The 22,192-nt window shown below is 37.6% G+C and overlaps 1 protein-coding gene across 24 annotated transcripts in view; it reads right to left on the reverse strand.

Moving 5' to 3' along the window:
• Positions 1-22,192, reverse strand: part of DST (dystonin) — a 315,224-nt gene that overhangs the window by 142,152 nt on the left and 150,880 nt on the right. For all 24 annotated transcript variants that reach the window (XM_072855195.1, XM_072855191.1, XM_072855192.1 and 21 more), the window contains 17 exons: positions 12,166-12,278; positions 11,924-12,030; positions 11,263-11,382; positions 10,839-10,934; positions 10,632-10,759; positions 7,646-7,739; positions 7,132-7,286; positions 5,798-6,260; positions 5,583-5,711; positions 5,299-5,376; positions 5,021-5,182; positions 4,796-4,900; positions 2,909-3,004; positions 1,438-1,563; positions 883-1,035; positions 476-630; positions 215-341 (listed from right to left, as the gene is read on the reverse strand). In XM_072855195.1, the coding sequence (XP_072711296.1) occupies positions 215-341; positions 476-630; positions 883-1,035; positions 1,438-1,563; positions 2,909-3,004; positions 4,796-4,900; positions 5,021-5,182; positions 5,299-5,376; positions 5,583-5,711; positions 5,798-6,260; positions 7,132-7,286; positions 7,646-7,739; positions 10,632-10,759; positions 10,839-10,934; positions 11,263-11,382; positions 11,924-12,030; positions 12,166-12,278 (2,407 nt within the window). The remainder of the gene's footprint in view (positions 1-214; positions 342-475; positions 631-882; positions 1,036-1,437; positions 1,564-2,908; positions 3,005-4,795; positions 4,901-5,020; positions 5,183-5,298; positions 5,377-5,582; positions 5,712-5,797; positions 6,261-7,131; positions 7,287-7,645; positions 7,740-10,631; positions 10,760-10,838; positions 10,935-11,262; positions 11,383-11,923; positions 12,031-12,165; positions 12,279-22,192) is intronic.

The raw sequence follows: 22,192 nt of genomic DNA on the forward strand, positions 1-22,192 counted from the left end.
AACCTCTCTCTCCTCCCCCAAATGCATCTGTGTAAAGGCTACTCAGATCAAGGCGGAACGTTGCACAGTTGGTAACCAGCATGGCCACTGCCAACTATTCCCACAAGGAAGATTACTATTGCTACAAACCGTTGATTATACAATATTTCAGGGAAGTGCAGCCTCTGACTTCCCAGCAAATGGCTAAGAGGCCCTTGCTAGACATAGCACATACCGAGGCAACATTGCCAGCTTGAACAGCTTCAATTTCATTTGTCAGGTAATGCCAGGACACCACACTCTTCATGTTTACATGTGACTCGTGCCAAAGGGCCAGAACATTCTGAAATTGCTGTTCAATCCTGAAACGTAAAACAAATCCAACTTTAGATCAAAGTAAAACATCAAAAAGGGAAAAAAAGTTAGACGTTATTTTAACCCAAGCTTCATATAATTGGATTTTTTTAAAAAATGGGTGTTTTGGTTTTGTCCCTACCTGTTGGCTGTATCTATTGCTTCTTTGTTTGGTGGAGGAACTGTAAAGCATACAGATGGAACCATGGCCTCATTACCACTCGGGCTAATGACTTTCCATTTAGCACGATGGGAGTTGTTTGCTAAAACACACTCATCATCTTTGTAAATAGTTATCTAGTATTAACAGAAAAGCAGAATAATTTAATGAGCTAAACATTACAAAATACTTTTACAAAGCACTTCTGCAAATCGTGTCAACAAATAAGCAACAGAACAACAAAAACAATGTTCAACACAAGGATTTGCTCTTGTTTACTAGGGTGGAAGAAATTTAGAGCCTAGTGTTCTCCAGGAACATGGTAATTAATGAAACTTTAGCTGAATTCTCACGTCTGTAATTGATTTGAGGAAATTCAAGTTTCTAACCTCAATTTGTCTATAGTCACAGATGGCTTTAATTGGGATGGATGTTTTGAGTATACAGTCAGGGTTCCTTGGCTTCAGCTGAATTATTGCCTTTGCTCTCCCCACAAGGCCTGCTACTGTGCTCTTATACTGCAAGAGTTGTTCTTTTTCTTCCTAAAACAGTTAAGAACAGAACATGTCATAAGAGATGGCCAGAATACAGTGTTGCTTCTTTGATCCTGTTAAGCTTTTATTTTCCTGACTTATTTTACTGTGTTCCTTAAAAGTAACACATTTTACAAGAACAAAATATCTTTCTGAAGTCACTGGTTTCCCACAACATCTGGTATTGTAAAGATAAAGAAATAAATAAAACTGTATTTTAAGGGTATGAAAAACAGTCATTATACATGGACAGATGCAATTATTTAATTGTAAGTCCTAAAAAACAAATAATCTTTTTGTATTCCTTCACTTCAAAGGAATAATTTTAACACACGTATTTTATATCCAACTATAACCTACACATTTCTTGTTTAATTGTAAGTCACGTTAATAGGATCCTTGAATTCTTACCATAGACTCCTGGACAAGGTCTTCCAGCCTATGAAGGCTGCTTGATCTATCACAACTGTATTTTCGATATATGGTATCTTTCAAATTCTTTAAATATTCCATGGCTTCTTTGGCATCACTGAAAAACTAGGATGAGATAAATATCTGGGTTATTTTTAAACAACCTAAAAAGTATACAAACAGCTACACTATGAAGTTTTCTTTAAGTGCTGTCTTTTTAAAAACAATCTTTTTTAGTAGCTTGAAGTGACCACTGTACCACACAATGCCAGTCACGATCTCATGTCTAAATGTACTGTTCAAGAAGGCACACGTAACACCAGTTATTCTCTGTACTGTCTACATGCAAAATTAATTCAGCAGTTATTAAACTTTAGTTAATTACTGTTCCTGCAATGGAAAAGTTTTCTGAAGTGATTCTTGTTTCCCTTGGCATTACAATTACTTACATATATAAAGAACAGACAAAGCCTATAAACTGTAGCAAACTAGCTGCAAACTTCAGCAAGCACACTGGAGCAAACGTTTTGTGCAGGAGGGGAAGTGAGTTGCCACACTTGGGAGTTTCGTGTGGGCATCTGCACCTCCAAACTAGGGCCCTGGTTAAGCACGATTGGGAAGGGAAATGTCCTGTGATAATCCTCACCCCATTCTGTCCCTGAAACCTCATTTCTCAAATCCAGAATTCCTATTTCTTCCCCCTACCACTGGGAGCCCAAATCGCTCAACTTTGTCTTCTCCAGTGTCCATTTCCTAACTTTGGGCTCTCACCCTTCTCAGTCCAAAGGCATCTCATCCCAACATCATGCCCCTTCCTCTTCAACCACCCAACCCAGAAGACACTAAGGATTAATCTTTATAATTTAAATATTTAAAAAGTAATTTTTTTTTTAAACCAAAAACTCCTAAATCTTCGATCCTCATGCATGTAACTGAGAAACCCTTAAATGTTCAAGCCTTGTGCATGTAACTGAGTACTGCATCATTTGCTGAGTATGTAAATGGGTGATAATCAGAAAGGTGTTTCGATGGACGTGTCTGCTGTCAGGGTGTTCTCTGCTCTGTTTATTATTAATGCTGTACATTCCATTTCTATTTGGGTAGTCCAGGAAAAAACACCTAGATTATGTTCTTCCTTGGCTGTCATTAACCACCCCCCACTCTACATCATCCGCAAAAGCTGTATTGATGGCAGTTGTGTATGAAGAGGAGAGAACATGTCTTCGTTCTCAGAGTCTCTACTTGTAGCTGCAGCACTCTGAAAAAACGTCAGGCCAGATTTTCATCTGCTGTGAACTGATGTAACTGTAGTGAAAACAATGCAGGTGTGGTAACACTGTGGGAGCACAGCTCATCATCTAATGATTGCAGATGATAAGTGTCAATTCTACAACTACTGAGAGAGAGCAACTAGCACTTTCAGTGGAACCTTTTTACTGTGGTCCTAACTTAAAACATTTCACATTCTTACCTCAAAATATGCAGCATTTTCTCTCAAATGTTGTTCAACACAGTGACAGAGCTGAAGAATCCAGCTCCATTGTGTCTGCATTGCAGCTCTATAGGCCTTTAAAGGAGACAAAGAGATTTTACAAAAGGAAATGAAAATTAAAATGTGCATACATTTCCAGAATTTAGGAAACATAAAAGTAATGCAGCAAACACAAGCATCTAAACCTGACCTCCTCAACCAGGAAAATCAAGCTGCAGCAAGGAAAATTCCAATTAGATGTTAGAAAAATCCTGTCGCCACAGCATAGTCAAACATCAGAAAACTCACCCAGAGAAGCTGTGAAATCGCCACATCCTCGGGCACGTTCAGAATTCAGCCAAACAAAGCCCTGACACTGCTTTAAGCAGGGGCTGGACTGTATCTCCCAACATTCCCCCAGCCTAAGCTAGCCTATGATTCTGTGGCTCTATTTACTCATTCAAAATAACTGGATTTTTCCTTGGATACAAATCAGATATTAAAGTAACACTGAATGCACAATGAAAATAATTAATCAGGACTCGCTGCAATGTATAATTTTGTGTAACGGTTGCACAGGAATTTAAAGAACATAACCCTACTCGAAGGACACCTCCTATACTGTCTGCATGGTGCTGCCACTAGAGGTGCACTGCACGAGTGCTGACCAGCAGAGGGTACTCTTGCCTTTGTGAAATCAGCCAAAAGTCTCAATTATTCAATTCCATATGATTCTCAGGGGATTCAAGAGAGTTTTTCCATTGGCTTCAATGAATTTCAGACTGATGCATTAATGCATAGATTATTCTGTAGAAAAGGCATAAATTTACTACTTTTTTTTTTTCCCCTTATTTTTAAATGTCCCAATAAAGCATTATTGCAGACATCATAACCTGCATAGTCATCTTCACTGCGATGGCCTGGTTTCATAATATGTATCTTTAATATATTAATATATTAAGTATATTACACTGATAAGAACCCATTAGAACAGCATATACTTTTAAAGAATAGAATTTCCCACATTACATAAAAGTAATTTATTATTCAAAGTAAATGTCATGAGAAGGAAGGAAGGGAGGAGTTTTCTTCATGTTTCCAATTTACGCAGATATAAACTCACTAAGCTGAAGAACCATAAAAATCCATCCTCTCTGACAGTTTTTTCATTCTTATATAATAAAACAGCTTTTTATTGTTTCCATTTTTACCACCCACTCTCTGTATTTACTCTTTTCTTGAAGCTCTACAGAGAAAAGTGTTTTACGTTCTCCTTTGGAAACTTGTTATGACCCTACTACAGCTACAATAAGTTTTCTGTAAACCGTTTGCCTATAATATAGAGCTTGATTCAAGCCTGAAGTAAATCACATCACCTGGTCAGATTTTTAACAGCTAAAGTTTCATAATTCACTGACAAGTAAGTTATGAAACCAACCCTAAACCATAATAGGAACCCGTACATATAGTAAGTGGCTAGAAAAGCCCTACTGAAACTTGTTTAAATCCAACAGGAGAGAAACCACATAAGGACTGTTCTGTGCCCTCAGTTTGCCAATGCAGTTTGTATCAATAACTCTAGAAGCTGCATGCATGACCAGAAATGTCTGTACAGACCAACTCTAGAAAGTTTAATTTTAGGCATTAGAGGGATTTTATCTAAGCTATCCAACTCATAACCATAACTTTACAGAAGTGTTTTTACTTTTTGGAAACTGGAAGACAGATAAAACAGAGACTCTAAAGAGGAAAAAAAAGGCCCCATTATTCAGAGTATTGTTGTTCAATTTCCTATGAGTTAGCACTTCCCTTCTTTTCCCCAAAAATCTAAGGTCTATTAAATCACAAAACAATTTTCTTGTTTGTGTGCTGTTTTTACTAACTTACCTCAATGGTTAGCCTGGCTGGGTGATTTTCAAGAAGTAACTGCTCAGCTATTTCTTGTACTGATTTAATAACTTCTTCTTTTTGATCAAGTTCTCTCATTAATTCCTTTTTTCCAGACAAAAAAAACCAAACAAACAAACAAAAAAACCAGAAATGTTTTAGAAATCTCTTAAATTCTTAAACATTATTTAATTATTCTCTCTGGATTATACTAGCAATACATACTGCATGGTATTCCTTTTTTCTTGTTATATTGGGGTTTCTATCACTCCAGTCATATGCAACCTCTTCCTCTTCTTTTTCATTCAGCCATATCAGCTCTCTAGTAGCACGAGACACAAAATTGTGAAGAGTATCTAGATGTCTTTCCTGATTTCTCGATGTGTTCTTTATTAAAAAGAAAAAAAAAAAAAGATTTACAAAAATCAGAATTTAAAGCTCATCCCTTATCAAAGATGTTGTACACTGAAAAGCTGAACATCAAAGAGGTATGACAAACTTACCAAGAGTTTTGAATACTGACTCTCCAGTTTGTGCAATTTTTCTGCATAACTGAGTTTAAGAGGGGCAGTCATTTGGATCTGTATTTGGTAGATGAGGTCAAAAGACAACAAAAAGTTATGTATGTTAAACCATTAGATCTCCTGATTTCATGATATGTCATCTAGAGATCAGAAGTAAACGTAAGAAAGACTGTGAAACCCAAACACAGTTCTAAAATTCAACATTAGTCTATGGGTCCCCCAGTAATAAAGTAACCAAAGAAATAAAGAATATGGTGCTGTACCTCACTCATTTTAGCTTCTTTAAGGCTGGATTCAAATTCCTCAATAGCTTTGTGGACATTTTTGTGATTTTCTAAATGGCTTTCAACACTTGGTAAATCTGAACCCCATTCTGCTCGATCAAGTTGCACCTTACAAACAAGAAGGAAAAATTAGCCATGATCTAGAAAGAGTAAATGTAATAATTAAAGCGGACTGTTTCCATAAAGATTGCTACCTGCATTTCTTCCACCCAGCATAACAGGTCCTGGACAAATTTCATGTTCACCTCTTCTTCTGTTAAATTCTGACCCACAAAAGCTGACTTCATAAGAGGTTTTCTGATTTGCATCAGTTTGAGTGTTTGCAGAGTCCCACTGTCTACTCCTGTCACATAGCTTTGAATTAACCGTGGTGGGATGCCTGGTGTGTACGTGGGAGTGATGGTTGGTGTCAGTCTGGAAGTAAGACCTGATGAAAGGCCAGATGTCAAGCTGGAAGAAGTCAAAGTAGGTGTTAAACCCTGGGTCATTGCAGCATTTAATTCAGGGGTTAGGTTTGTTGTAAATCCTGAGTTTAAGCTTTCAGTTATTCCTGATATCATCAGCTTTGTCTGCTCTGTTGTCAGTGCATGCCCCTTGTTGTACACGGAAGAACATTCAGTCCGTATGGCCATCAGTTCATCACGAAGTTTTGCAACCCTATAAAAATTAAAGAAAATAAATAAATAAATAAAAATAATTTCAATGAATGCTTATGATTAAGGTTTATCATGCTGAACTGAAAAGCAATATTAATTCACATGATCTCTTACACTTCAGTTGTATGTAAATATTTATAAATAAGCATTTATATCAGAAAGTATAGGGTATGTCAGCTTGTACTTCTATAAAAACAGATAACAGATGCAGAAATCGGGCAATGACCAGAAAATCAGCGTGGTATGGGCACTAGCATGCACCATACACAATTCCATGGAACAATCAGCAAAGCAGAAATCTTACAAGATACTACATGTTGCAGCAGATCAAACACTTGCAGTTCATTGCCATGGAGCTGTGATGTGCTTGATCCCACCCAGTCCCGGACGAATTCTGAAAAACTCTGGAGCCACTTCTTCATAAAATTGAATCATGCCATTTAAATGCATCTCTCTGCTAAGACTGTACACACTGGCACATATAAGCTAACATTACTCCACTTATAACCTGTTAAGACATCTACAGCTATCACAGGAAATCTCACCTCCATTTTTAAAATCCAAGTTAGTGAATTCTAAAAGCATTTTAGGTGCAATAAAACAAGCTAATATCTTTACATTTAGGTATCTAGTAAACATTAAAGTTATGTTCTGGTGAATGACTTCTTTTTCACAAATGAGTACAAACAGCTCCTCTTGTCTTCAACGTTTGTGGGCAATGTACCCACCAGAATACCTCATAATCTTTATTTGGGTGCCCAGTGACAGATTGAAAAGTTTATCCATAGACATTAAAGTTTTGAAAATGTTGTCCATAATGGGTATCTGCATTTGGGACATTTATTTATTCATATAAATACACTGTCAAGTACCTTTGCACAAGCTGGTCTGCCTGATAGTATTTCCCATCAATAAGAATTTGGGCATCAATCACTTGCTGGCGGAGAAGGTTCTCAGATTCAAGAAGATACCCAGCTATCTCTGCTTCATGTTGGAACTGGAGCCCTGACTCTAACCGCTTGGTGTCCTGAATAAATAAGAAAAAGCCATTAAGCCCTGCAGCTAAATCAAAGAGAAATGAGCTGTAAGAAATCCTAATTTTTTTATAAAAACGTCTTCTGATCTTGAAACAATTGAAACAGTTGTGAAGCATTTTATCTAACTACCGACAAAAAAAAAAAAAAAAAAATCTATCAGAACTCACTCTAGGCAATTTTTGGTATTTTCTTGAAGAAATGCTAAATTAAAAATAACAGTACAACGAAAATAAAAGTAGCAGCTATTAAGTATGCACTCAAAAATCCTAAAGAATTTTTTTTTTTAAAGTAGCCATTCCAGTGCAGTAAGTTTATGAACACACACAAGTAAAATCACTGACTGACTTACAGACTGCAGGGCGTTCCGGGCAAGTATTAGTTTGTCCTCACAGCTTCGGCTGTCCCGCTGAATTCTGTTTGCAATCTGCTGCAGCATTTCCAACCTATGTGATGCCAGAGAATTTCAGAAAAATAAATAAGTATTAATGTTATTTATATTTACTAGACATGTTCCATGACTTTAAAAACAAACAAACAAACAGCATCTAACACAAAGCACAAATACATATGCCAAGTTACCTGTTTCCTTCTAAGGTGCCATTACCAAAGCTTATACAAGATTTAATCAGTGTGGGACCACAATTAACAGAAAGGAAATTCTCATTAGAGTCAACGCTGGTTCGAGCGCTAGTACTGTTGCTAAACAGTGAATCACTGCTATGATAGCTATAACTACTGCTATTCATTTTTACATCCAGAGCACAGTCCTTCTGGCTGTTTACATTTGCTGAAAAATGAAAAGATAAAACTCCTACAAAACGTACTGCTTCTAGGGATGAAATTTCACTACTGGCTTTTGAAACACCTAGCACTCCTCCTTTAAATAGGCTTCAGTATGCATATTCAAAACCCAGCAATTAATATTCTGCCAGCTCTTCAAAGGATTTTACCTGGGGCTATGTACACTACCTTGCTTTTGGCTTCCCTACCTTGCATTAAAGCTTTGCAAGTACAGACTAGGCAGCAACACTAGGGCGTCTCTAGGAAACAGACGTGCCAAATATTTTATTTAAGTGTCACTAAATGTCTATAAGCCAAATAAGAATTTAAAGAAGTCTTTTCGTTGAAGAGTCTGAGAAACACTGCAAAGTTTCAAAAAGGAGTGAAGTGAGAACTCCACACTCCACAGTACGGTACAAAACACCTCCAGGTTGGGCTGACTCCTTTTCCTTCAAATGGAACTGCACAATAAAACTGGGGAATATCATGGTTAATCAGCTCATAACAATTTAATTTGAGACACCTGTACACCACCCAACCCACCACCATTACTCCAGTGTCCAAGTATGCATGTTTACTAACTGCCCTGTCCCACTAATCTGTCCTCCTCTTCAACTTCTTCCACATTCAGAGCTAATTGCTTCTGGCTGTTTTGACCACAAAACAAGTAAGAAAAATCTGATAGCTGCCCTTAAGTTTACGCTTTAACTCAGAATTTGGGTTAGGGGTGATTCTTTCAGTATTTCACCCCCTGCTTTCAGGGCCTCCTGAAAACCACACCCACACCATAAGATAACTGTGTTTACACAGAAGAGCACAGCAAAGGCATAGACACACCCCTGCAGTAATTCCAAACTCTGGTAGTTTTGCAAACTAGAGCTCAGTTTGGCACTCTCCTCACTGACATCATATTAATTTTGATACCATACACCAATCTGGCCACACGTTGTCTGTGTTGATACTTTCAGATGTATTCACCAGACTTGCAGACAAAGTTTTAGTACTTGCCAAATTTCAGTATTAGCTGAGGTCACATTTTTGCCACAACCAAATCCCACCCTAGGAGCTGTATCAACACCTCCTATTAGTGAGATGCACTAATAACCAATACAACAAACATGTATCAAGTTCTTGTGTCCAGGTCAACCGACAATTTTAACTTGATCACTAAGCCAGAAACAATCAACTTTTCTCTCTTTTTGCAATGACCACCACACGTAGTGACCATCACCATATGACCTGTCACTTTAAGTGTGTTTACCAATCCTGAAATATGGGAAGGAGTTTGTGTTTATTTGTATTTACCTGTGCTCCGTCCATCTGAATAAAAAAGAAATAAACTAATGTCATTTATACACATTCTCAACAAAGATAATCCAGCTTTCTGCAAGTATGAATATAATTCCTTTTGGCGAAGGCAGGGCACTAACTTTGCTTTTGGCAGGTCAGAACAAATCAACCCACAAGATCTAGCAGGCAGTATTTCTTCCGCTGCTTTCCAGTGTTTAACTCTGCATGGTGGGGACAACTTTGTATTCCTCTATAGGAACTTTTTGCAACAGGATGCTGTGAATCAACACCTCCCATTGAATCTGCCATTTCAGTCATGCTCTTGCTTTTGTAAGCATGACACGTATTTAATCAACTCTGACTGTCTTTGGGATCTTCTCTTGCTAAAAATCTGTCTTTCTGAGGACTTCCTACACAATGGTCTGGATTCTTCACACCTAATTTCAGGTACCTAAACCAGAGAGAATGATCACCCTATTGTCACCAGAAATGCCAGGGTTCTCTAGAAAGCGATTCAGATCTTAGGTGTCTCCTTTGGATGCTTAAAGTTAAGCAGAATGAATCCAGACCCAGGTGTCTATACCCACCTGCAGGTAGAAGCCCAAACAATCATTTAACTTAGAGTTTTTTTAATTAATGAATGGGTAGCACCTGTGTCTGCCACAGAACTCAAAAGAGGTACCATTAAAAAGCAGAAATACTCTAAGACTGCATTAAGATTTTAAACATGCTCAGTATGTTATTAGTGATGTACAAAACAGCGTCACACATTCTACTACCATGGAAGACAACTACGTGCTTCGCATGTCTAAATGCTTTGTGTGCTCTTGAGTACAACCAACTTTTAAACATCCTCAGAACAGGATGTTAGCCCACAATGCTGTGCACCAAATGAAATATACATTTCATGTAAAGGATGAGGATGTTGCTTATATGAAATCAAGTCCAAATGAGACAGTGAAGCGATATGAACCTAGCTCTGACTAACTGTACAAAGAAGGTGGGTATATTTGTGTTTAAATGCTTTGATGATCTGAGGCACAGATACTATTCATCATGACCTTCTGAGACCATTGAAGTTATTTCCATCTGGACCTGCTTCTATGAAGTAGGTAAAGAACTTCAGGCCTTGAACAAAAGCAGAATTACTTGATCTAGAAAAATAATGTGGATGTTATCACAGAAGAAGACATTTACAATTTCTAGTACAGGTTAAAACAACAGGAAATATATTAACCAAGCCTGTCAAACATTCACTAGCATACCTCTCCACTTCAGGCCGAAGGGTCTTCTCTCTTTCCAGCATGGCAATAATAAGCTTTCCCCATTCTTTCTCTATATCATTTGGATGATAGCCTTGAGGAAGTTTGATGCGTCCAAATTCTATCCAGACCTTAACAATTCATACATATTTGTTATTTTAAGCCACAGAAAAGGAACTTCTATACATTTCAATGCTTGTTAAAACTTACCTCTAGCAGTTTATATAGACGTTTAATTTTTGATTTATCGGTCTCCTTTGGTGGAATTTCTGTTTCTTTAAACTGTAAATATTGATTATAAAGTGCCTAAAGAAACACAAAAACCATCAACTTTTACCTACAGTGAATATAACCTTACTCTTTCAACCCTCTCCTAAGCTTCTTCATAAGCTTACGTTCTTATTCTGTTCTACTTGAGTTCTACAAAAAATGGTCAGTGAGAAGCTAAAGATTTGCTTTTGATTGTTCATATGTTAGTAATGTATTTATTGTACTTTGAAAAGGTTAAGGAGTAGTACTGTTCTACAGTTGGTTTGATTGTATAAATCAACAAGCACTTCATTTGTTCAAGCATGCTTTGAGTCAGTAAGATAAAGTGTCATTCCAACAAGGAGTTTCAGACGCCACACCTCACCTTCAATTCCACAGGATTGTTGGGAAATGTTCTGTCAGACATTATCGTGACATGGTGTCTGATCCACTGCATGAGGTAGTTCACCATATTCTGATATTCAACCCATTTGACTTCAACATCCTACCAAAGCACAACCCAGATTACAGATCAGAAGAAAATCATCTGAGAGCTCATTTTTGCTTTATCTTTGAAGTCTGAGGTCTTCACACACATAGAAAAGAGATTTCTAAATCCTGCAATTCTGAAACAATATGTACTTGCTCATTACAGCTCACTTAAAGCTCCCAAATATATAATTTCACTCTTCAGTTTTGGTCCCAAATAATTCCACTGAAAACACAAAATTTTCTAGTTTAATAAACTTCAAATTGATAAGATCAGAGAGGCACAATTTGTAGGTCCATGACTGAAAAGTAAGAACTTTGACACTATCTTTCTCCAACTTCAGGTATACTGGTTTTAATTAAGTTCTTTGCACGAGTATTTTCATGTCCAGAACATGAAAAAGCTGTTAAGCCTCTAAAATCTCAACCTAGAAAATCATGTCAAAGAAAAGTGTGACAGCAGTCCTACGGAAGACCCAGATAACTTTCTGGAGCTGAAATCAAGAATCCTATTAATGAAGCTCACACACTGCACAAGTATTTTTTCTCCTACTTACATTTGCACTGATGCCTTCACCACCTTCTGGTACTTTGGGAAATGCATCATAAAGTGATGACACATAAGTTATTACTGACTTCTCATCAGGTGAGGAAACATCAACATCTGAAAGAGCAAGACAGAACAGCACTTTATCACGTAGTTGTAAGAATGCCCACAAATATGCTACAACCTGCAGGCAGATTGGATTTTATTTTACTGTTAGGGTTTTTGCAACAAAGCCCTTTGCAGCTATCTTACCTTCAGGATCCAGAAGTCTGGCAACACCAAGTTTTTCTGCTACAAAAAAAGCATGTTCTAAATTTGCAAGGTTGCTTTGAACAGCAACGGTATTCATGTCTATCAGGTCCGGCCTGTCAAATAAAAACAGTAACACTTGATTACAACTTTTTACCACTTTTAAACCACTGTTTTATTAGTAAATCAAACCAAAAGCATGGATGGATAGAGCAACAGAGTTTTCATTAAAAAAGGATTTCATTAAAATCATGTGAACAAGCTGAGATCAGTGCTAAGTGAAAACACACAAGCAGCAGGCAACTACAACACTGTCAGTTGTTCTTTATCTACAAGCTAAAGTTTCTAGCCATCCCTTATATATCTCTCTGTTTTCTTATGCCTATTTATTCACGTGCATTGCCATTGTATTATCATGCCTTGTCCCCTCCACTGCCCTTGAGGAGATTAAACTCATTTTTCTCTTAGGACTCATTTACATAAGGAAGTTCATTTCTACTGCCTTTACAAGTTTTTAGTCATTCTGCATCAAACTCTTCGGCGCATGTCAGAACCCATACAGAAGCAAGTTCAGTCACAAAAACGTCACTTTAACCTGGAAGACAAGTATTCTTACTGGGCTTTAAAGAAGTCTTGTTCAAACTGCATTGAAGCCCTGCTTTCAGATAAACATTGCTGTCAGTTGTCTTGTAGAAAACCCTCAGCCCCATGCACTTACACTTTCACCCTGCGAAACGCCATTGCCAGCCACAACACTCTTGTTTTAATGGAATACTCGTCTTAAGCCAATCTTACCTATAAACATTTCTAAGACCCATAAGTATTACCCTGTACCAACATCAGTAATGTTTTATATTAATGTAAAACTTCAAAATTAATATTGTCCTTTAGGTTTGCTATGTGGTGCTTGGCTTTTAGATCTTGCAGTTCTCAGGGCAGAGTGTGTTACTGTCTGCCTCTTTCAGCACCAGGAATCCTCTTAGCCATAACAACTAAAAGGAAGAAGGGATTTCCAAAGATGCTCATCCCAGCAAAAACTCATCCCACTGAAGCCAACTAGAGTCACAAGGATTTGCTACTGAAATCCTATCTTAGTGAAAACCAGACCCACACTGAAAAAACCCTAAAACAAAACCCCAAAAGAAAAAAATATGACAGATAAGCTTTAGTGAACAATTCAGTCCTTAAATTTTCTCATTTTTGTTTCTAGAGAAACTATTTTCTTAGTTTTACCTAGCAGAAGCTTTAAATAATTGCAACAGAGAGAAATAAAACTGTTAAATATCACATTGTTCAAAACGAATGATAACATTTCATTTGGCAACACCCCAAATCCCCTTGATCACAAAATAGTATTAACTTTGGGAAACTCAATACAAGCTTGTCTTTGAACTAACTACAAGAGCACTGTAAATAAAAATGTATTTCTTTTCAGCCATTTAGAATCACTGGTTTCCTTGTGCTCTTCAGAAGACAAGTCTACAACACAGATAATAATACTGCACCTATTATTTCTTGAAAGAACACTAAATTAATAATAAAACTTAAGCAGTTTAAAAAGAAACATAATCCTCCTAAACCAGCAGGACTTTCCACTTCCAATATGCTTAGTGGGAGGAGCGTGATCAAGCTCATGCCATTCTTCCCTGAATTTCAGTGCAATGAAAACAATGCAATGAAACCAATATCATCTGTTGCTCTTAGCAGCACAGAAAATCCATGAAAAGTAAAAGACAATACTAGAAAAGGAAACAGAGCACTCCAGTCTCCTATTTCAGCCACAATAATGGAGATGGTATGAATAATAAAGATTGCTTTCACAGCACAGTTTTGACAAGAGAAGCAGGTTTCTGTAAGTGTACACCATCGGTTTGGTTATTTTTTTTCACCTGCCTTCTTTACATTTATTTCACACTTGATAAAAATGGCACAAGAATCACTTATGCTGCCTGTTCGATTGCCAACTCTCAGAACAAGAAAGGACAAGTTGTTGTAAAAACCTTGACTATTCCCAGAAAACAAGCTGCAAGCTGCAGACACTGCATAAGATAATCTCCTTAGAATAAAGCTTTCATTTAGATGAAGAAGAGGTAAAGTTTTTCTCACCACAATACAGGTAAAAACCAATAAAGACAACTGCTGTTGCATAATACATCATTTTACATTGGTGCTGTGGCTTCGCCCCCCCCAGCTGAAGAGCAGCCCACTCTGTGAGATGCCTCCCCCCCTTTTAAACATATTTCTCCATCCCTGCAACTCCAACCAGCACAGAGTTATTCCAGTTCCCCTTTAAGAACAAGGGAAATTTGCAATGAATGCTGCGGTTTTCAGTTAATTATACACTTAACACATAGCATACCAACCTAGATTAACTGGTCTATATTTATCTAAAGTCTTGATCTATAAGAAAATACTACAGAAGACAATGTTTGTCTCTGTCTTCATAGTGCTTGCCTTTGGCATTTTGAAGCAGAGAGAAAGCTCAACAGCTGACTGAGAACAAGCCCACTGATGGCTTGTAAAGAGGAAAAGACAGGTATTATAACTTGAATGCGAAAGCACCTGGCACTGGCCATGGGAAGTGCACACTGCTGGAGGTGTGGGGCCTCCACCCTCCACAGGTCACCCTTTCCCCTTCCCAAATAGTAGATGGATACATTGCAAAGCCACAGGAAAAGGAGCTTACCTCCCAGAGCTCAGTAAAAGACTTTTTTTAACCCCAGAAAAATGCATCCAAAAAACATGGCTCAGGAAATCACCTATTGCCACATTGTTCCTTTTGTTTAAGAGTGTTTTCTCATGATTTTAAATAAAAATAAAAGTCGTTTTTATCTGCTGTAAGCTTGCAGACATACCTGTCCACTAACTGCATACATGGGAATTTGCATTTGAGCATGCACACGCGGATTTCAGTGCTGTGATCACTGATCACCATCCCTCTCTGAAGAATCAAGGGAATCCTGTATTGCTGAGCACAGATTGTGCACAGTGAGTGTTGTGGGGCTGTATTATAAAGGCTCACAAATATTTTCCAGTATCTGTAGTATTTAATTTCTCCTTTGAATTCTGAAATACTACTAACTGCTTAAATTGCAGTTGTGATGAGTATCCTTCTAATATGTAATTATTTAATTGTCTTAATTTAAGTAAACACTAGATTTAAAAGCATCATCCGTCATAGCAAACATTTTTATTTTTAAGGCTCAAGAGAAAACACATGAGTTTTGTAGAAGCTATTTGTCATGTATTATAAATATATTTTATATCAATTTGCATAGCACTATTAAGTGGTTTTATACATAGTCAAGAACAAATTAAATTAAATGCACTTTAAGTAAAAGACAATGACTCTACCTTCTGTCGTAATATTGTGAGTCATCTCATGGCAGATTTTTCAGGGGGCTGGGCCCTTGCCATCAAAACACACATATAAACATCTCAAACGCCAGCCGAGTTGGAACATTCCATGCAAAGGAGATGCTTCGGCTGCAGCCGCACCTAAGTCAAGGGGTTTGGCTTCTACATCACCAGTCATTAATCATTCCATTTATAAAAAGATTGGTGCCTGCCATTCGAGATCTTAGTGTAGGTGTTAGAAATTAGACACAATTTGTATCAGAAGTGAGGAAAAAAAAAAGGTGTGATTAATGCAACTTCAATTAGGAAGCTGATGAAATTATGATCAATTCAAGAAAACAAATACCTAGCACTGCAAAGAGAAGCAAGTGAACAGTATCTGAAGAACAGCATAAAAACTGAAGGGGTTTATAATGCAAGTTACATGGATCAAATGCAAGCTTTCTACTCTGCAAAGACTCCTTGAAATCAGAGTTGTGCATAATAAATAAAGTTAGGCACATGTAGATTTTCCCATAGCCAGAACCTAATACCTAGTAAAACAGTTCAAGATCCAAAATATTGTAGCAGCTACAATATTTGCCCATTAAAACAAAAGGTTAGACTTGAAGGGAATTTGATATTTCAAAGTGGAAAAAGATATTTAACTGAATTTTTATTTTCCCAGTCAATAATGAAGAAACCACATCTTTCTCTTCACCATCCCAGATGACAGTTGCCCAAGTTACAACAATGTTTAATTTTATTAAAACATATATACATCAGAGTAATATTCCACATGAAAATACTGTTAACAGGTTCAGGAGGCTAACTGACAAGCGTGAAGTTATTTACATGAACCATCTAAACTGTTTAATCTGCACAACTCTGTTTCAGTCAAAACTCTGGATGCTGCCTGAGTAATGCCTGATATTAAAAGGATATTTCTTTCTTGGTTTATATTGAGCAGAAATATTAATATAGTGAGTTTCAAGCAGAACTCTCAGAAAAAATAAGACTGAAGATGTAGAGTGAAGTGTACACGTCACTATCGTCCAGTTAGCTTTTCCACTGCTGTAATTAGAAAATGCCTATAAAAACTAAACAAATTCTTTGCTTCATTGTTCACAGACAATTGAAAAGGACGGGTGCCAGAAAGACTCATGCATTTTTCAGGGATGGGAGGACTACTGAAACAAATTAAAGACCATGCCAGAATACATAGTCATAAAATAAATTTTTAAAAAAGACAAGAATAGAGAGACTTCTCAAACAGATAGGATTCAAAACATATTTCAGAAGGGAACACAAGAAATACATTATCATCTGCTCTAGAGATTTTGGTTAATAGCAGAAACATTGCAAAGAAAGGGACCAAAAAATAGGAAATATCCACATAAAACTAAAATTTGAGCTCTACCTCTTCTAAGATATATCTCCTGTTACTTTCCCAGGAACTCTACAAATGAGATGATGAAGCCAAATCTATTTATTATTTAACCTACTATATAGTAATGCCTACCTTTTAACCTATCCCTCAACAGAGTTTCAAAAGCACTAAAAAATATTTACACCAGCTTATATGCAAAGTCAATATTTAGGAACTTAAAGAATTTGTCTCCACGTCAGGTACAAAGTCTTGTCCAGAGGAGCCTGCCGAAGAGCCTGCTTTGGAAAGACTAAGGCATCAACACAATGGACTTCAACTAAAACGTACCGTCCTTGTGGACATTTCTATTGATGCCCAGTGTTTGCAGATGCAGTGCTCTGTACATTGTCATGACCATGAGATCTAGTATAGCATTGGAGGTACCCTTTGCTAATACATATGCCTACCACAGTTACTTTCCTGATCTTTTTTCCATCATCACATGGGAGCTTCAATATAAAGGATGCCATATCTTAGGGCGAAAAAAAAGCCATATAGAACTAGCTGGGTTCAGTAACCCAGTTTCAGAGAACTTGAAAACCCAAGCTTCAGGGAGCAGAGTAATTCAGATTTCCTTCCACATAGTATGATCACTTACAGAGGAGGAAGAGGAGAGTTTCTGCTCCAAAATGGCAAGCAGGTATGACTTTGTGGCATTAAGGAGGAACAGATCTCCTCCATCATCAGAATCAAGGATCACAATATGGACATACAGAACAAGGTTCTGTAGCAGGTTCCTTGGTGTCAAAAACCCCATGCTGAGGAGAGGAGGTACAATGTTGACTCCTGAGTCAACACTATCTTCCACTATACTCGAGGCTACCTGCCTTTCAGAAGCTCTGGATTACTTAGAAAATTGTAGATTTGTCTCAGAAGGATCTATGGACAACAATCACACATGAGGAGGTTTTCTAGCTTCACTGAGTTTCTTGCTCTGTATTGGGAAAGAACCCTTCAGTCTCAGACCTCAGTAAACAAATGTGAGCACTACTTTCCATGCAAACATCTGCAACTGGCAAAAGTAAGTTTTGAATCAAATGTGCAGATGTCTGAACCAGGTGACCTTTTTTGCCTGAGGCTCCTTGACACTGGTCCTTGGGCTCACACGTCTGCTAGATGGATAGTTTTGCACACTACTCACAAACATTTGAGTAGAAAAGCTAGAAAGTTAAATGTGAAAGATACAGCATGGACATAAGTGTGATGGAGTATTTAAATGAAGAAGAACTGGCTGCAGCTGTCCTTCAGAGGAAATAGTCAGTCAAAGGACAGGCAGGACTTTTAATCTATAGTCAAAACACTGTTAACTGGATTCACCCAGAAAAGGAGTGCTGCACAAAATAATGTGCAGCCAGATCTGATCATCAGTAATCAGCCTCGAGCATTCACAGGATATGTAACTATAGACTGTAACTTTTATGGAGAATGGTTTTGGTTCTTTTTAACAGATTCATCCAGCTGTGACAAGAAAGAACAGAGAAAGATTTGAGACCCTCCAGCTTTTATACTTCCCCGAGATCACAAGGTCTCTATTACATGTATATGAGAATGAAGAAAGTAACACAGAGTGAGATTCAGCTCCAGATCCAGACACCTAAATTTAGGTATATATATGCAAGAGTCTATATGTATTTCATTATAGTCGGTGAAAATCTGGCCAACACATCCAGTGCAACGTATCTAGCAAGCTATCCAGAATCTAAGAATTACTTCAGAGCGAGCCAAATCCACTGACCGTACCAAGCAGAAGTTTTGATAACTGCAAAGTTGTCATGAAATGTGCTGCATTACTGAACATGCATGTTTTGAGACTGACACTCACAGAAAAATAAAGCAATGCTGTACATTTTCAATGCAGAATTGCTTAACTGTTATCAAGTCTCACAGACTTGATAACAATGATTACTGTAGATTTGCTTAGGACTTCTTGAAGACTTTCTCATTTAGTTAGTATGAAACAAATTCAAAAAGTCTACCAGAATTTTACCACTGTAATTAAGGAGATGCATGGTATGTCACATCTGGTAGCTCACCATTCAGCACTTGACTGGAAGTTTAAGGGTGAAAGCAGGTGAAAAGTATTCCATGAAATCTTCTCTCTCAGCCAACTGATACAGATTATTTGAAGAAATTTACATAAATATTTGACCACTTTTCAGAAATATCTTTTTTGGGGAGGAGATATGGAAAATATTTCATGTAATCTCAAATGTGAGACTAAACTGACTGTTCAACCACAGACTTTACATCTTCAACTAACACATGACATGGTGACACAAAAATTACCCCAACACATCAAACCACTGGGTGAAACTGAGCAGTGTCACCACTGAAGTTAGGTTACACTTCAGAATTCAGGGAAAATGCAATTTTCTAATTGAAAACTGGCATTATAGAAAAGTTTTATCCTTACAACTGTGATAAACCAAAAAGCATGCTGCTGAATACAGCTCTGTATATTGTTTGTTCAAGTATGTGGCAAACTTTTTTCTCAAGCTCCAAAGGTCCCTGGCCTCAATAACACACTGTGCTAACGTATTTCACATGATCATTATGACTTGTATGCCCTGTTTTGTTTTGTTTTCTCTTGTGTTGGTACGACAGGAATGCCTGTACTATTCATGATTTTATGTGCCTTCACAGATTTCATTCAATGCCTCTCTAAAGATGAACAATCATGCCATTTTATTCCCTCAAGAGCTGAAAAATTCTCATGGGATCTGTACTCTTCAGCCCTCCTTTGTGTATCTTTTTCATATTTTTTCATACAAATTTTCAGATACAATGAATAATTCTGAAAAAAATATTGCAAGTGACAGTGAGCTGGAAATACTGTAACAAGGGCACAGTATTCACAGATACATTTCTTGTCTATTCTTCAGACATCCCAGCATATCAAGACTTCCAATAGAAAAAGAATGAATGTTTCAGCTGCCCTAAAAATAAGGGCACCTGAGGGCTCTTATCCCTAACTTATTAATTTAGCCCCTAACAACATATACAGCTAATTCAAATAATTCCTTCTGTCATGCAAGTCCTTGATTTGACAAGCACTGAGTTTAATAAACCTACTGAAGCCTCCTGTCCCACCTTGTTAGTACAGCAAAACTTTACCTGTAACTTGCCATACCAATTGATTTAGATAAATACACAATTGAGGCATTGTAACATCAAAGACCTATTAGTTAAACATGGAGCTCAGCTTTAGCCACACCTAACAAACCCTAATCACAACTTGGCAGTACGTTTGCAATGTAGATTTCAAGCTTGCTATACATGTGAATGAAACCAGAAAGGATCTCAGTCAGTTCTTTCACCAGCTTTAAAAACAGATTTTATATTCTCTTTGTAATTTGAGATGGTTTTGTCATTACAAAACCAGTAATGGTATAGTAACTTTGCCAATTTTTTGCCTATGACAAAATTTAAATAGGAGAAAGGCTCATAACTGTTAAACTCAACCCACACTGTGCAGTCTATAGAAATAACCACAAATAATGGTTCCCTGGAATGTCTGAATTCCAAAAAGACAATGAAGAAACCCAACCAAATTATTTTTCTGTCCTGTTCCCTGAGAAAACTCCTTCCAGACCTCAGCAGTGACTGCCTGACACACTAGCTTTCCAGTAGGATTAATATGCTTACGAACAGGGAAGAAGGGTAAGGTAGCACAATGAGTTCAAAACCAAGATTTCTCTTTGTGCCATCCTGCCTTGGAGGCAACCATTTCTCTATGTGCCACAGATTTGCCAAAGGCACTGCCAGAAGACCAAGACCTCTCCCTGTCCACTGTATCATGGCTACATACGCTACCACTGCTCAGACACCATACCCTTTTGAATAAAGGCTTCTGACACCCACAGGTGTCCTGGTCTTTACTAACCAAAGTGTAAGAGACATATGAAACCTGAATTAAAAAAATGGCCTTTTGTCGTGGTTTAAGCCCAGCCAGCAACTAAGCACCACACAGCTGCTCGCTCACTCCCCCTCAGTGGGATGGGGAAGAGAATCAGAAGAGTAAAAGTCAGAAAACTCGTGGGCTGAGATAAAGACAGTTTAACAGGTAAAGCTAAAGCTGCACACGCAAGCAAAGCAAAACAAGGAATTCATTCACTGCTTCCCATGGGCAGGCAGGTGTTCAGCCATCTCCAGGAAAGCAGGGCTCCAGCACACGTAATGGTTACTTGGGAAGACAAACGCCATCACTCCAAATGTCCTCCCTTTCTTCTTCTTCCCCCAGCTTTTATTGCTGAGCATGACACCATATGGTATGGAATAGCCCTTTGGCCAGTTGGGGTCAGCTGTCCCAGCTGTGTCCCCTCCCAGCTTCTTGTGCACCTGGCAGAGCATGGGAAGCTGAAAAGTCCTTGGTTTAGTATAAGCACTACTTAGCAACAACTAAACCATCTCTGTATTATCAACACTGTTTTCAGCACAAATCCAAGACATAGCCCCATACTAGCTCCTATAAAGAAAATTAACTCTATCCCAACCAAAAGCTGCACACTTTCAATCCAAAGCTTTATTTTTCAGTTTGTTCCCATTTGGCTAGAACAAGAGAAAAGCTTTTATTTCATCCCAATATTTTTTTTCTTCTCAGTTACTGCAAAAAGAAAACTGTTATCTTTTGTTCAAGCTGCCACTTAGCAGTAGGATCCAGCACAACACACACAGGCATCATTTTAAGTCCAGAACATAAATTAATCAATGCAACTGCCTGGAAGTCTTCCATCTAATACCCACTAAGGCTAACCACCACCACAACACAAGATGTTAAAATTGTAGGCCCGCTTCCAGTACTATTTTAATATAGCCTTTACCAACAGCCATCAGAATTTTTCTGAGTGCATTCAATTAAACTGTAGCTGAGGTTACTTGCTATTTCTAAACCCATTAGCTATATGTATATGCATACTCAGGCAAGTAACATTAAAAGCATGTCTGCTTGTCAATATTTTTAATCATCCTAAATGCTGTTCATCTTTTCCCAAATTGCCAATTCTTAATGCCAAGTTTGTTTCTTCTACATAACAAAAACTGTTGAAAACAGTAACAACCACACTTCTGAACAATGAGGTGGGTGGGAAGTGGGGGGCAACACAACCAAACTCACATTTTCTTTTTGTTAAAGCTAGGTAACAATAAATTACGAGTTACAAAATGACAAGCCAAAACTAGCAGACTCAACTAATCTCTTTTTTAAAACATATCCCCTAGCATTTTAAGGCTTGACACTGTGTAATACTTAGTTTCTTTCTCATTTAT

Source organism: Ciconia boyciana, chromosome 3 (genome assembly GCF_034638445.1).
Source record: "Ciconia boyciana chromosome 3, ASM3463844v1, whole genome shotgun sequence".
NCBI classification, from domain to species: domain Eukaryota; kingdom Metazoa; phylum Chordata; class Aves; order Ciconiiformes; family Ciconiidae; genus Ciconia; species Ciconia boyciana.